General features: G+C 43.5%; 1 protein-coding gene across 16 annotated transcripts in view; it reads left to right on the plus strand.

Annotated features, from left to right (window-relative positions):
* Positions 1 to 15,029, plus strand: part of Sytl2 (synaptotagmin like 2) — a 108,463-nt gene that overhangs the window by 50,635 nt on the left and 42,799 nt on the right. For 9 of the 16 annotated variants that reach the window (XM_042279261.2, XM_076547089.1, XM_076547118.1 and 6 more), the window contains 2 exons: positions 5,449 to 5,600; positions 8,105 to 8,237. In XM_042279261.2, the coding sequence (XP_042135195.2) occupies positions 5,449 to 5,600; positions 8,105 to 8,237 (285 nt within the window). The remainder of the gene's footprint in view (positions 1 to 5,448; positions 5,601 to 8,104; positions 8,238 to 15,029) is intronic. The other 7 variants (XM_076547101.1, XM_076547123.1, XM_076547112.1 and 4 more) reach the window with 3 other exon arrangements.

Raw genomic sequence — 15,029 nt, forward strand, 5'->3', positions numbered from 1 at the left:
TTCTTGTCAACTTTTCTTAACCTAAATTAGCCCATCTACCTTTTGCCTCCGGGCTTTTCCCATTCTCTTACTTCTGTAAATCTTACACTTCCTCTGTGACTTGCTGTGTAGCTGGGTGGCTGGCCCCCAGGTCCTCCTGCTTCTCTGGCTACTTCTCCTTTTATATATTCTCACTGCCTGCCAGCCCCACCTATCCTTTCTCCTGTCTTGTTATTGGCTGTTCAGTTCTTTATTAGCCCATCAGGAGTTTTAGACGGGCACAGTAACACAGCTTCACAGAGTTCATCAAATGCAACATAAACAAAAGTAACACACCTTGAAATAATATTCTACCACACAAGGTCTCTAGCGTGCACATGGGAGGGCAACAGCCCCAGGTTACTCTTAATACATCATCTGACTTCTGTGCTGTTTCTACTCCAGTCACAAGCATTGGGCTCAAGTTGCTATCATCTTGTGCCCCCAACTCCCGAGTGGAGATGTTTAATAGGTCAACAGAGAAGCAGACATCAAGATAGATGTTTTCCTCTCTTCCACCCTGGCCCTCTGTCTGACTCTTCCACCCTTGAGGGAAACATTACTACACACATGTGTGTGTAATTTTAGACTTTTATGGTTTGAAAATGACATACTGCTGAGGTGGCGTTTCCTGTGCTTTGCGTCACCCTGCCAGCAGGAAACTGATGCACATATCTGTCTGTACACCACACCAGCACCACGTCCCAAACCCCATCTGCATACAACCACATCTACAGTGATGGGCGTTTTTTGCAGTCGATACCATCTCAACCGCTACCACATCTTATGATTCTCAGCTGCCTCTTTAGGACGTTGCTTCTTTTTTAAATGAAGGCAGTTTTCAATGAAGAACTGTGTTTCCAGGATCTCTGATGGTGTTTTCCATGAAAGCAAAGCAAAAAAGAAATCAGTGTTTATCCCCGGGCTGCAGCATTGAGGGGGCTTCACATGCATTTTTCTTTTGTTCTCAGAACAGTGTAGCTCAACTACCTCCAGTGGATGGGGAGATAGAGTGGAAGAGGGTAAGCAGCCTGTGAGACGACAGTCCTGCTGATCCAACTAAAAAAAAAAAGCCTTGGGCTTTCACACTCTGTGCTGCTACTCAGCAGCTTGTGGGGATCTGTGCATCTCAGAAATGCATTTTTCATGATTGTAAGGGATATTTCAGCTCATTTTCTTTCCAGGTCTGTTGGTTTCCAGATTCTTCATCAATGCTTGATAGAAAGCGTGAAGAGTGAGAACTACCTTAAAAACCAAAATCTTGTTAGGTTTTACCCAGTGGGGCGGGATTGCTGAGAGTCAAGCTAACTTCTGGGTCCGGCTCTGTGTTACCCTGAGCAAGTCTCTTAAGTTCTCTGGGCCTGAATCATTTAGTTTAGACATTGAGGCCATTTTTAAGTCATACAATCTTATCATCTTTCCTGGAATATATTGCAGGGCTTGTGGGGTGGGGGAGGGACTGACTCAGGAGAATGAATATGAGCATCTCTTTGACCGGTCTGCTGAGCTTTCCTATCCACATCTGAGTAGGTAGTATTGATCAGGTCTTGCCTGTGATGTCAGGCCTTTGTCAATCATGTCAAGGAGCTGGAAGTTAGAGTGCATGTGTGTACACAGTGAGAAGGAGGTGGGCTGGGGACAACTTAAATCCAGTCTGGAAAACGCCATTGTTCTTGTTTTCCTCTGTAAGTATGCACACTCCCCATGCACTGAAAAGAGTGGCCACTGGCCATCATGGCTGTAGACTGAGTTTTATGCCCAATGCTTCGTATATGTTAAGAAATTAATGAATGACCAAGTGAACAAATGACCAGAAAAGGTTTAAATGTGGCATTTAGCATACAGAGCAGACAAACGGCCATCTTTTGCTCTTGACTAAGTTCTTTGTAGTGAAATCAGAAGGATGAAATGCCATGCAGAGGCTAAGTGTGAACTCGCTCAAACAGAGCTTGTGCAGATGTTAATGGGCAGATGGGGTACTGTGCAGAAGACCTACTGGACACTTGGTCTGGAAGGCTGACAGGACAGTGGCATTTTTGGACTGAATGATGTCCTGCTGTCCACCAGTGTTTACCGGGCATTTTCTTTATGCTAAGTTAAACATCACGTGCATGTGTAGAAAGGGTGATGAAGCATGAACAGTGTCAGTTCCAAGAAATTTACCCTTTCCCACTTCAGCTAGACAGTGTAGCAATTAGAAAACCCAATGCTAATATGGCTCATTCAACCTTAAATCAGAAGAAAGGAAAGATAACGGAGCAATTGGAAGAGAAGGTTTTAGCACCACCGCAGGGGGATTATTCAAATGATTGACATCTTTACAAACTTGGTATTTGATGTCACACATATGGAGTCATCTGCAGAATATAACAAGTGACCAAGATAGAAAAAAAAAAAAACCAGAGGTTATTAAACCCAGCAGAAATAATCATATTAGGAAATACCAAAATGGCCCTCATTAAATTTGAAAAATTCTCCTTCTTTTGCCACTTTCAAACAAAAGAGCCAGAAACCTAGTCCTTACCACTATGCTTACCAGTCTCTTCTGGGGCTGTGTGTCTCCATAGGCATAACTCACATAGCCTGGGCTATTTGTGAGTCCTCCAGGGCCTTGCAGGCAGTTATTAAGATGAGAGAGGTTCCAGCACTCGGGAGGCAGAGGCAGGAGGATCTTGGTGAGTTCGAGGCCAGCCTGATCCAGGAAAGGTGCAAAGCTACGCAGAGAAACCCCATCTTGAAAAACCAAAAAAAAAAAAAAAAAAAAAAAAATGAGAGAGGCCAAGAGCGAGCGGCAAAGACCTCCAAAGGATCCATTGCAAAGTACTTTCCAGTTACCAAAAGCAATCTCATGAAGAGAAACTGGGAGTTGCTCTGCTGTGAGGGTTTGTGGTATGCTGACAGGTAACCATATTTCATGATCTGTTTTTTCCTGTTCTGATGAGAGATGAGCAGTCCTACATCATCAGAAAACCCTGCCACTACGGTGGGGTCTGGTCCCCTGAAACTTGGCAGTGACAAGATCTTCGTTATTTCTTTTGCTCAGACTGGGGTGGCTGTTGAGCACTTAACTGCTCCATGACTTACTCACTCTACAAACAGTTACTGGGTATCAACCCTGTGCCAGTCTCCGTGCTTCATGGGAAGACTATAAACGGTGATAAGGATGTAATCCTTGTATTCGAGGTGTTTGTAGAGTCCACAGTTGACTGGGTGAAACAGACATGCAAACAGAGTCTTGGGATACTGTGTGAGTGCTGAAGGGAGGCATTGTGGGAACGAGGAAAAAGGAAGCATGTCTTTGTGATGCTCAGGCTAGGCCTGCAGCGGCAGGAGGGGGACTATGCTGAGAGAGGTCATTGGCCTCTTTATAAAAAGATGGGCAATGCTACATGCTTCCAGGCAAAACACTTCAATGAATTATCTCAGAAGTCTTCAAGGGGAGGTCTTATTTCCCCCATCTTCACAAGCAAGGAACACTAACCTGTCCATTGTCATGTTTAGATAGAATTCAAACCAGGCTTTGGTCCTATTTGGAAAAGTCTCCAGAGCCCAGCTGTACTTTTCTACCTCTAATACCTACAGATGACAAAAGAGCAGTTTTGAGGGCAATAAGAACTTGAGTGTGCTGGCAAGTGGGGTTTTGGAGTGTCTGCTGGGAAACAAACCCCCAAAATCAGTCTGAAGCCAGGTGAACAGTTCTTCACAAAGCATTCCTTTACTCTTCATGCACATTGCTTTTTAAGGCACAAGGCAAATGTATATGAAACAAAGACCCTCCTTCCAGGAGCTCCATCTGACCAAGGAGAGGTGCAATTTTTTTCTTCTTCTAGAATTTGCCAGAATCTTGTGCCTGTTGGAAGAAGAAAAAATAAGAACTACAGCCAGTTGCCCAGTCAAGGCTGTCTGCTTGATCAAAAACCTTAGGCAATGAGCAGCTCACTATTAGAAGCATTTAGGAAGAACCACAGGCCTTTGCTGACTCAGGGTTGTGAACTAATGATGCTGTCCCTGCCAGGATCTGAACACAGGCTGTATGACTAAGAACTATGAGGAGCACGTTTGGAGCAGAATCACTTCTTCCCAGGTGTTTGGGAGAGGGGGAGAGATTGTAGTAGAGAGTTTATATGTGACAGGCAAAGAAGCTGTTTCCTCAAGCATACTTAGGAGCCTATCATTGCTGAGGCTGGGTAGCTGCCCCTCCAGCTCCTTCTCCATTTCCAGATGTGCCTCTGTGCGGTCCTCATCCCCTGCCTGGCCACTACAATGGTCCATTCACATTCTCTGGCTAATACAGACTTGCCACATAGACAAGGAGCATCTAAGCTTGAGTAAAAATCATAAACCCACTTGGATTTGTGCAACACATTATTTTTCAAGAGTTCAAAGTTTCCCAAAGGCTTTCTGTTGGATTTTACCCTGAGTGCATCTCTATGAGTAAGAAAAGTTAATTTGGGATTCTCATTTTATTGACTAGAAGGATGTAGAGGTTAAAAGACTCATTGATTAGAACACCATTTTTTCCCAACTGATATAAATTAGGGATGCTTTAGGAGGGCATCGGTTGGTTTGCTCTTTAGGTTTTAGTTATTCATTGCGCATGAATGATTATGGAACCCTTAAGAGCAACCTTGGCACTGATGGAACTTGCCTGTACCTCCTCATTTTAGCCTGCCTCAGTGCATAAAGCATCATGCCCCCTTCCTTCACAGATTTCCAGGAAAATCTCTGATAAACTCATTTCACTGTAAAGGGAAGAACCAAGGAACTGCTTATCACACACTAGTTGTCCAGTAAATGCCTAATAGGCCCTTGGCAGGTGCAGAGGGTGGTTTAAGTGTTTTAATTTAATCTCAGAGAAACCCCATGAGATGGGACATTTAACCCCATTTTAAAGATGAGGAAATGGCCAGAGATGCTTTCTCCATCACTGCTCTCTGGTGGTGCCCATTTGAATGGTAGACATAAAAGACTACAACTAAGAAGTGAATCTGCTCTTGAGAAGTTTCAGGTAGAATGGTTAAGAGCACTTGCTGCTCTTGTGGAGGACCTGGGTTCAAATCCCAGCACTTACAATTCACAACTATCTATAACTCTAGTTCTTGGGGGGGAATCTGACACCCTCTTCTGGCTTCTGTGGGTAATGCATGCCCATTATGCATTTACACGCAAAACATTCATACACATAAAATAAAATAAATAAAACCCTTTAAAAATCATGCTTGGCATCTCTGATTAGGTTTTATTTTATTTTATTTTATTATTTTTTTTAGTAAAAGCAGAACATTTGTTAGCCATCTGGGAGGTTTGTGGCACATAAATTATTAAGAGCTTCATTTTGCCTCATATTTACAAATTTCTTCATACAGTGTCAGAGTGAATTGTTTATTTACTGTGGGTCCTCAGCAAAGTAAACTTCTTTTCCTTTTGTAGACATTTGCCTGAAAAAATTAAGGATGACCGACAACTAAAGAATATGAGTGGCCAATGGTTTTATGAAGCTAAGGCCAAAAGGCACAGGGACAAAATTCATGGTGCTGACATCATCAGAGCATCCATGAGAAAGAAGAGGCTCCCAGTGGCAGGTGAGGTCACAGCCAATGTTTGTTTAGGAAGGAGGGTGGGGAAGGGTATGAGACCCTTCACTGAAATTTGCTGAAGGAAATCATTTGGTGGTGTGCTTTGCATAGTGTATGTCCTCACTCAAAATCCTCTTGCCTTGGATTTGGATGGTTGAGGATAGGGCTAAGTTACTGGTTATAGACGAAGACCACTCTTCAGGCACCATGTTTAAATGTAATAATAGTCTTAGTGCCTGGGTCTTATGAGAAATGTACATGCCTTTCATTGACCTTTTTTGATGTGTGTATCTATGCACATGGTTATGTATGGATACACATACAAGTATATGCATGTGTGTGGAGGCCGGAAGTCATCCTCAGGTAGCTCTTTTAGTATAGGTGCTGGGTATCAAACTCAGGTCCTGATGTTTGCATGGCAAATGCTTTATCTATGGAATCATTCCTTTGGCTTTTAGCTCTGGAAAGTCAGAGCCTTCTGAATAGCACAATAAAAAAAATTTAGGCAGAAATCAGATTTCATGTTCAATGATCTTGACACGTGGTACTTCTTTAATCAGCCCAACACTTTACCTAATAGACTATAAGAGTTTATTTAGAATTCTTCCTTTTCTTCTTTCTTTTACAAAGTAATTACTCCATTCTTTCTTTTTTATTTTATTTTTTGTGTCTTTCTTTTTTAACTTATTTAATGTGCATTGGTGTGAAGGTGTCAGAACCCCTGGAACTGGAGTTACAGACAGTTATGAGGTGTCATGTGGGTGCTGGGAATTGAACCCTGGTCCCCTAGAAGAGTAGCCTGTGCTCTTTCTTAACCACCGAGCAATCTCTCCAGCCCCTAGAATTCTTTTTATTTCACTACTTCATTTTTGCCTGCATGCTTACAAATTTCTATCTAACTCATTTCTATTTAACTCAAGATTAGTCATTGTAAACCTCTAGGTCTAGCTTGTTAAAGTAGCAATTAATGAGGCAATTCCACATAGTTTATCTCATAGTTAAAAGAGGTTTAATTTGGGGTGACTTCCAACCAGTAAAGGGGTTTGGTTATAGGATCTGGGAGAGGTGAGGTACAGTCCAACATGGTTCTCTGGAGAACTCTGACTTGGTCTGCAATCCAGCATCCAGGATCATGAGGAGCCAAGAGAGGCCAGCATGTATGCATCCCAGGTCTTAAGGGCCCCAAAAGGCCATGCCCCAGGGGCAGGTCATAGGCAGGTGTAGCAGTTACCTGCTGCCTCACTAGGGGCAGCACTTCAAGGTCAAAGCTGGAACAGCTACCCGCTACAGCTTGTGGACAAAGAAAAATACTATTTTTAAAGCATTTAAGATACAGTAAATGTTAATTATCTATTTTTTTTTAACTGTAACAGCAATTTTGTAAGGTAAGTATACTTTGCCTATAAACTTTATTGGGCAACTTAGGTTAACTTGCCCAATATTGCTAAATGGCACATGTGGGATTTCAAGTCTTTTGACTGTATCACACTTATTGCAGATAAAGATGGAATTCTAAGCATGTACAATGCATTGCTTGAAGCTCTCTTGGTTTTCAAGCTTACCCAGGCCTTAAGAAATCTTGGGTGGTACTGGTGGTAATAGTGGACTCCATTTGCAATCGAAGATGCTATACTGATGTGTGCCAAGAGCAGTAGGGGATAGATTCCACCTTGGAATATATTTAGAAATTGGAAGCCCCAACATTGCCTCATCTTAACACTGATGAAATTATTCTTGACCCTTATAATGTGACCTTAGGCAATTTTCTTGAACTTTTTGGTTTTTAATTTCCAAGTTTATGAATTTAGAAAATACCTCACCACATAGGATAATGTCCACAAAGAACTCAGCATAATTCTTGCTCATTAGTCACCACTCAGTTGATGCTAATCGTTTCAAAGATTTAGGTAAGGAGAATGCTGAGTATTGAGAGGCAAGAGAGACTCCTGAAGACACAGCACAGAGATTTTATGGGGGCACAAGAGCAGTGTGTTGTTGTGAATTTAGAATTTGGATTTGTGGGGAGACCCATGGGATAGGAGAGGCACTGGAGAGGGATATCCTCAGTTAGGATCATTCCTTTTCCTTTGCACCCCAGAGTCGAACATTTTGTTTGGCCTATTGTAGGCATTTAGTAAATTCCTAGTAAGGAGCTCAGTGATTACTACCACTCTGAGAATCTCTTGCCTAAGTATATCCAATCCTGACTCCAACTCAGGTTCTGTTAACCTAGAGGCAGTTAGAACCTTGCTTCAGTGGTCTCCAGGGTTACCTATATCTTTAAAGGCACACCTATCCTTTCAGGAGCCTGTTTGGGAGACAGGGACCTGAATCATGCAAATCTACTGGCTTCTCTAACAGCTATAATTTTGGTCCTCAGACACAGTGGTCATCTTGGTACTTAAAAGGCCCAAGGTTCTGATCTGAGCCCTCACTAATAGGAGCCAATGAGAAGGCTATAGATTGTAGAAGTGAGAGATAACCTTTCTGTCTATCATTTCCTGTTTCAGCTGAGCAGAGTAAGGACACAGCAATGAGGGCAAAAGAAAGCTGGGTGAATAATGTCAACAAAGATGCTTTCCTTCCCCCAGAGCTAGCTGTTGTGGAAGAGCCAGAAGACGACACAGCTCCAGCAGGCCCAAGGTAAGACAGTTTCACGGTTGGGATATGTAGACAAATGTAGGCTTGGAGTACAAATGAAGGACTGGAGTCATAGGTGTGGGGATGGGTAATGTTTGGGGGAATTCTGGGCTCCAGTGGGATGAAGCCTGGACAAGACTTTTCCCCAACTTTCAGAATTTCCAACAGATCTCAACCATGGAGTCAAAATGTCAAGTGGTTGTTTCTTCCAGTGTTAGGAGCGGTAGGTTTTCACTCTTATTTAGGATTTTCCTAGAGTAGGCTAAAGAGGTCTCTGAGTGCTACAGTTCATTCCAGGGGACAGATGGATTGCGATCACACTGTTCTGTCTAGTGTGATGGAAGAAGCTCAAGGACAGGAGCCAGGCAGGACAGACAGGAATGATAAAGACTGATCAGAACTGGTTCTAATGTATGCAGGACAGTAGGCACATAGGAGGGAGCAAATGTCTCTATAAAATGCAGAGAATCCTCTCTATTCTAGTTTTTCACTTTTTGATGCATTTTATTGGACATTTGGATGTTCTTTCCAAGAAGTAACCAACTGTGGGGGTATGTTGTTCTATAAACTTTTGAGGCATAATCAGTTGTTTTTACATATTTAAAGATACTCTCATTGACACACTTCTCTTGAGGGTACAGTTACTGCCTTTGGTGGGAAGAAGAGTTGCATTTTACCCATAGTGTCTCAGTGGAGACAGCTCACTTCAGAACCTCATACTGGCACAAAGTCAATGTCTTTGACAGCAGGACACATTGAGTCTAGGTCCAAGACCAAGGCAATGTGGGAACAGAGATATTTCCAACAGTTACAGGCAAGTAAGGGTGTGTGTGTAATACAGCTACCAATAAGCATCTCAGAGTCAGTTATGAGTAAAGTGATGCCACGCAGGTAGTGGAATACTGGCTCTAATAAGGTGTCTGCTAATCACCTACTTGCCATAAGTGCTGGGGGTCAGTTTTCCTCCAGGACCATTTGTAATGTTCTATTTCATCTGCATTGGTGTGCCATGTTGGCGAGAGGTCGAGGCACCTTGTTAGTAGCTGCTGGTTGACAGTGTGACCTGACAGTAGTCACACTTCTTTAGCCGTTACTTCCACAGCTATACAGTGAGACTGATAATCTGCTAAAAGAGTTCATAGGAAGCCGAATAGCTAGTAAATACAGAATCCCTAACATAGCCCATAGCATGTACTGTGTGTGCACTAGTAAGTAGAGATGTGGGCTCTTGAATGTAGCATTTCAAGAAACTCAGGACACTCTACTCATTCCTCTTGGTGTCCCACCCCACCCCCACTGCCTGCTCTACCTGGATGGATAGCGTCCTTACTGTCATAAAAAGAAGAAAATGAAGATGAGGCCTAAAATCTTAGAAACCCTGGCAGAAAAGTCCTAGTCATTTGGAGATATGACCAAGAAGCCTGGAGCAGATCTTAGAATCTGGGCATGATAGGGGCGGGGAGCGTGGGACATTAGCCAGCAGAGGGAACCAGCACAGCTGTAGAAGAGGCAAGAAGATACCTTGGGGCCTCAGAGGCAAACAGCTCATTCCACAGTTGGATCAAGCCCAGGCTTCCCATCCTCTCTCCAGGCTCTCATTCCATCTCAAAGGACTTGAGGGGCGAGGGCACCCAACTCAATTTCCTCGTGCCCCCCAGGCTGGTGAGCATTCCTCAGTCTTCCTTACTTCCAGGCTAATATAATGTCTGTGATTTGAGCATGCATTGCCCTCTGTGTGGCCTCAGGAAGGTCTTTTGGGTCGTATCTGTAAACTAGAACAGGCTTGCCTTCCTAGGATGTTGTGAGGTTAGCTGAAATTAAGGATGGGGCCTGGTTAGCATTTCTCAGGAAGAACAGACATGGGTAACTTCCAGGTGGCATTACAATTACACTATTATATTACCTGGATTAAGTGTGGTTGAGAAAGGCCAGCACACAGCTGCCAGGCGTATCAAGCATGCTCTGCTTGGGAAAGGCTAGTTCTGTGAGACGTGGCATGGGTGGCAATCAGTCAGCGGGACCAGGAGCAACTCTTGACTTCCTCCTTTCCCTGTAAGTGGCCACCATTTTCCTTGGTATCAATCTCCAGCAATGCTTCTCACTTATGCTTTCTTAACCTTTGTGAACTGGGTGTGTTAAGTGTGTTTTGGGGCCTGTACTTCTAGACGAAGTGGTTTGTAATAGAATGACTCAACGCTTGTCAATATTTTCTCAGCCAGGAGTGAAAAATTGGGGGGAATGTGAGGCTGGACAGTGCGGTTTCTTGAGTAGGCATGGTGGCAAGATCTTTTATTGTGCTGTAGCCCGGAGATGTTGGGGGGGGGCTCACCTATAAATTAAAATGCTGTGGGTGATCAGCAAGCATTCAGACGTGGGCAGCCACCTGCATTCTCTATGAACTCACCTATGCTTACAGCTGTAGCACTGGGAAGTTCAAAAAAGTCTGTAAACAGGGAAAGAACTCTGTTCCCTGAGGGCAGCAGATGGAAATCTGGTCACCAGCAGCTATGGCCCTGGTCACTAACTTAGCTGGATGGTGTTTGCTGAATTTCATAAACTATGCTGGAGGACCTGCTTCATTTTGTTTTTAATCTTTGATTTCTAAATGTCTCGGGCTGATGCCTTGATGAAATACAAAAGGGAAAAACCACATAGATCACTGTCTACTGAACATTTTGACAAATTACTGTAAATGGTCCTTAACACATACTCTCAGTCCCTGTATTTACATCACCAGGAGTCAGTGATAAACAGTTTATGAATTGCCATTGGCCCATGACCCCCACATTGGTAGCCTATCATATCCCCTCCTAAAATCGTCATTGAGCATGTGCACAAAAAGCCACAGGATATGGCTTATTCAAAGTGGGGCATACAGACTGAAGACCAGAGAAGCTCTTCCCTCTGTGTGTCAAAGTGCTACCCACAAGTGAAGTGTAACATGTCCTGTGTGGCACGGGAAACCATACTTTGTTATCTGAGATAATAATGTGTTCCATGAAACAAGTATGGGGCCCTGGGTACCATCGAGAGTCTAACAGGCATCTACTGACCAGGGCCTTTGATGTCTCTGCTACAGACACTTCTTTGGATTGAATAAACCTGAAAAGGGTGGACTTGTTAATTTATCTCTGTGTGTCTGTTCCTTTGAGACCACCTTTGGAGACTTCCCCTCTGATAGCACATATTGTTTTATCTCTACAGTTGCAGAGAGGCTAGCAGAAACTTCTAGAACACCAATCCTCACTTAGGTGCATTGTAAGCTTCCAGTTCTTTCTCCCGTTTGTCCCTTGTCCTCTTCTCTGTCACACACCCCTCAGATGCCTAACAGTGTCATGTGTCCTCTTGGAAGGATGTAACATGAATTAGATAATAGAGAATACTTAACTGATCCCCAAGTACTTAGCCTATGTACTTGGAAGCTTCCATCTCTTTTCCTTTTCTTAACGGTCACCTTCCTGTAATTGGGACCCAAACATGTTTGTGCCATGCTGGCAGGTAGACCAGGTGGTCTTCAGCTGCTGTGTAGCATAAAGAAGGTTTAGCCAGGCAGGGATCAAATATCTGAGGGGTTCCTGCCCTTCTACTGTGAAAGTTTTATTACAAAACTTATTAGGATTGACGACTTCTAAAAGTTGTGAGTTATTTTGTTATAAGCATCCTCATAAAGCTCAGAGTCTTCAACCAAACAAGTCAAATTCATAGGAGGGCCTTTGGGGGTACTGGTTACCTCAGTACCTTGATACTGTTTAAGAAAGGTGCCTAAACAGGGGGGTAAGGTCATGACAGGGGAACCCACAGAGACAGCTGACCTGAGCTCGTGGGAGTACACAGTCTCTAGACCAACGGCTAGGGAGTCTGTATGTGTGTGACCATTGTGTAGCTTTGTCTGTTTGTGGGGCTCCTAGCAGTGGGATCAGGACCTGTCCCTGGTACTTGAGTTGACTTTGGGGAACCTGTTCCCCATGTTAGGCTGCCTTGCCCAGCCTTGATGCAGGGGGAGGAGCTTGGTCCTCTCTCAACTTGATGTGCCATGCTTTGTTGACTCCCAGGGGAGAGGGGGAGAGGTAGATGGGAGATGTAGGGGGGGAAAACAGGAGGAGAGAAGGGAGGGGAAACTGTGGTTGGTATATAAAATAAATGAAAAAAATTTAATAAAAAAAAGAAAGGGTCCTAAAAATTAAATGTTATCAATAGAAGTCAATATAATACCTTCACTTTATCACTTTGACAAACCCAAGCCATAAATAAAAAAGAGTTAGGATGTATAAGTGGACCCTGTCTCAAAACAAACAAACAAACAAACAAACAAACAAAAAAAAACTTGTCATGTGTAATATATCGAATATCTTTTATTTTCATAACATAGTCCACCTCTCTCTGGGAGGAGTGGGATTCTAAGGTATAAAATATACGGTATCTGGCAATAAAGGGACTATATTATTTTAGGAAAGATAATGCTTCCAAGTAAAGACCTGATGTCATGATAGCAAGCAATACCAAGCAGGGAACAAATTCTAAGTCCAAAGTGCCAATAAAAAGTGTCATAATGAAGCTGGGCAGCAGTGGCACACACCTTTAATTCCAGCACTTGGGAAGCAGGGGCAGGCGGATCTCTGTGGGTTCGAGGCCAGCCTGGTCTACAGAGCGAGATCCAGGACAGGAACCAAAACTACACAGAGAAACTCTGTCTCAAAAAACCAAAAAAAAAAAAAAAAAAAAAGGTGTCATAATAAGAAAAATGATGCTATAGGAGGTGAGATTTGGATTGGACTTGGAAATGATAGGGCTGATTTCAACAGACAATGAAGTGGGGAGTTGAGTGGAAACAGTCAAGAGTCACGTGATTAGGCCAACTGCTTTGTTTGACTAGAGAACTCTGGGACAGACTTCAGTAAGGGAGAGACTGGTTTCATCTCGAGTGAGGAGAATCCTCATGATGTGCAATTTGGAGGTTGGGGGCACAGGAGCTGAATTTCCAGGATGCAGAGGAAACATAGGGTCAAGGTGCTGCTTATCTTCTGGGGCTAGGGAGTGGGAAGGAGCAAGTCTGCAGGAAAACATGGCTGTCCCTTAGGGACCCCCAGCCTCTGGGTTGGCTCTGATTATTCAGCTGCTTTACTTACTAAGGGAGATCGCTTATACTGAACCAGGCATTTGCTGTATATCGGTCATCATATGACCCACCAGCTCTTTTTATAAATAAATTTAAAATATTTTTGAGATAATATAATTACATTTACTTCCCCCCTTCCTCCCTCAAAACCCTCCGATGTACTCCCCTTTGCTCTTTCTCAAATTCATGACCTCCTTTTAAATTGTTGTTACATATGTGCGTGTGTTCCTAAACACATAAATATAACCTGCTCAGACTGTTTAATGTAACGTGTATGGATATGTTTTCAGGCCTAACCATTCCATATTGGGTAACTAATTGGTGTACTCTTGCATACTCTTCCCTGGAGAAGACTATCTCTCTTGCTAACACTCCTTAGTTGCCTATAGTTCTTTGTGCAGGGTGGGCTTTGTATAGATGGGCTTTCCCTCGTCCATGTTAGCATGTCTATTGGAGCTGTTCTTGTTCAGCTCATGTTTAGGCGGCAATGTTGGTGAGACTTCATCGGTGTGGTATCTGACTACATTTGTAGGAGACAGGATCTCATAGCAAACTCCCTCTCTGGCTCCTACAGCCTTTCTGTCCCCTCTTTTACAACGATCCCTGCGGCTTAGGTGTAGGAGCTGTGTTGTAGGTCTATCAGTTGGGATTGGGCTCCACACTTTTGCATTTTGGCCTGTTACGGTTTTCTGTAACGGTCGCTGTCTGGTGCAAAGAACTTTGCTTGATGATGGATGAAGAATGCACTTACTTCTGGGTATAAGGACAGATATTTAGAACATAGTTAGGGATTATGCTAGTGAATATAGTGGCAGTTGTAGGTTCTCCTCCAAGATCCATGACTTCACTCATGCCAGCTAGTTGGCTCCATTGCCCTACTGGCCTCTTAAAATGGCACTGAATAGCAATTGCTTCCCAGTTCTGATCCGTCGGCCTTTCATTGTGTGGACACCGAGTTCCATCACTGGCCATCCTTCTTTTTGATACTTTGCTGTTACCCAACTTCCTTTGACTTTGTGTTCATCTAGTGCAGGAATAGATTTCCTGTCAGGTCCCTTTCTGTCCAAATGGCGGTTCCATTATAAGTTCTTCCTGTGTTTTCCATTTCACACACCCTTCCTTCCCTCTTTTCCCCTTCATGCAATCAAGCTGTCAATGGCACCTCATTTGCTATACTTTGCTTTGAGATCAATAAAGAGGGTGATGGAAGGAAGAATGGCTTTCTTAATGGTTTCCGGGGACTAACTGTGAAAAAAAAAATTAGCAGTTCAAGTACAGAAATAAGAAAAGGAAACCACAAAATATCTAGCCCTGGGGTTGAGTGGCAGTAATCTTGGGCAAGGTTCCATGGCCCCAGGGTGAATTGTTTCCTTGCCTGGGGTTTCTGTTCCTCTGCCATGTGGGGAGAAACCATCACTTTCAGAGGATTTTTCCAAGCTCTTAAGTCTGATGTCACTAAGAGCTGGTGGAGATTAACAGGGAACAGTGGCTCCAGCCAATAGTGACTTCATCTTTTATGTCTACAGCAAGGCTACTGGAACGGGCCTTCTCAGCAAGCCAGTTTTCCTCCTCTCCTGGGATCCTGTGACCCACTTTTCATCTTACTCATAGTCAAGGGAGTGACCTGCTCAACTCACCATTCTCTGTGAACTCCTGCTCTACGCTTACCCCAGGGCTGC

This window comes from Peromyscus maniculatus, chromosome 1 (assembly GCF_049852395.1).
Source record: "Peromyscus maniculatus bairdii isolate BWxNUB_F1_BW_parent chromosome 1, HU_Pman_BW_mat_3.1, whole genome shotgun sequence".
NCBI lineage: Eukaryota > Metazoa > Chordata > Mammalia > Rodentia > Cricetidae > Peromyscus > Peromyscus maniculatus.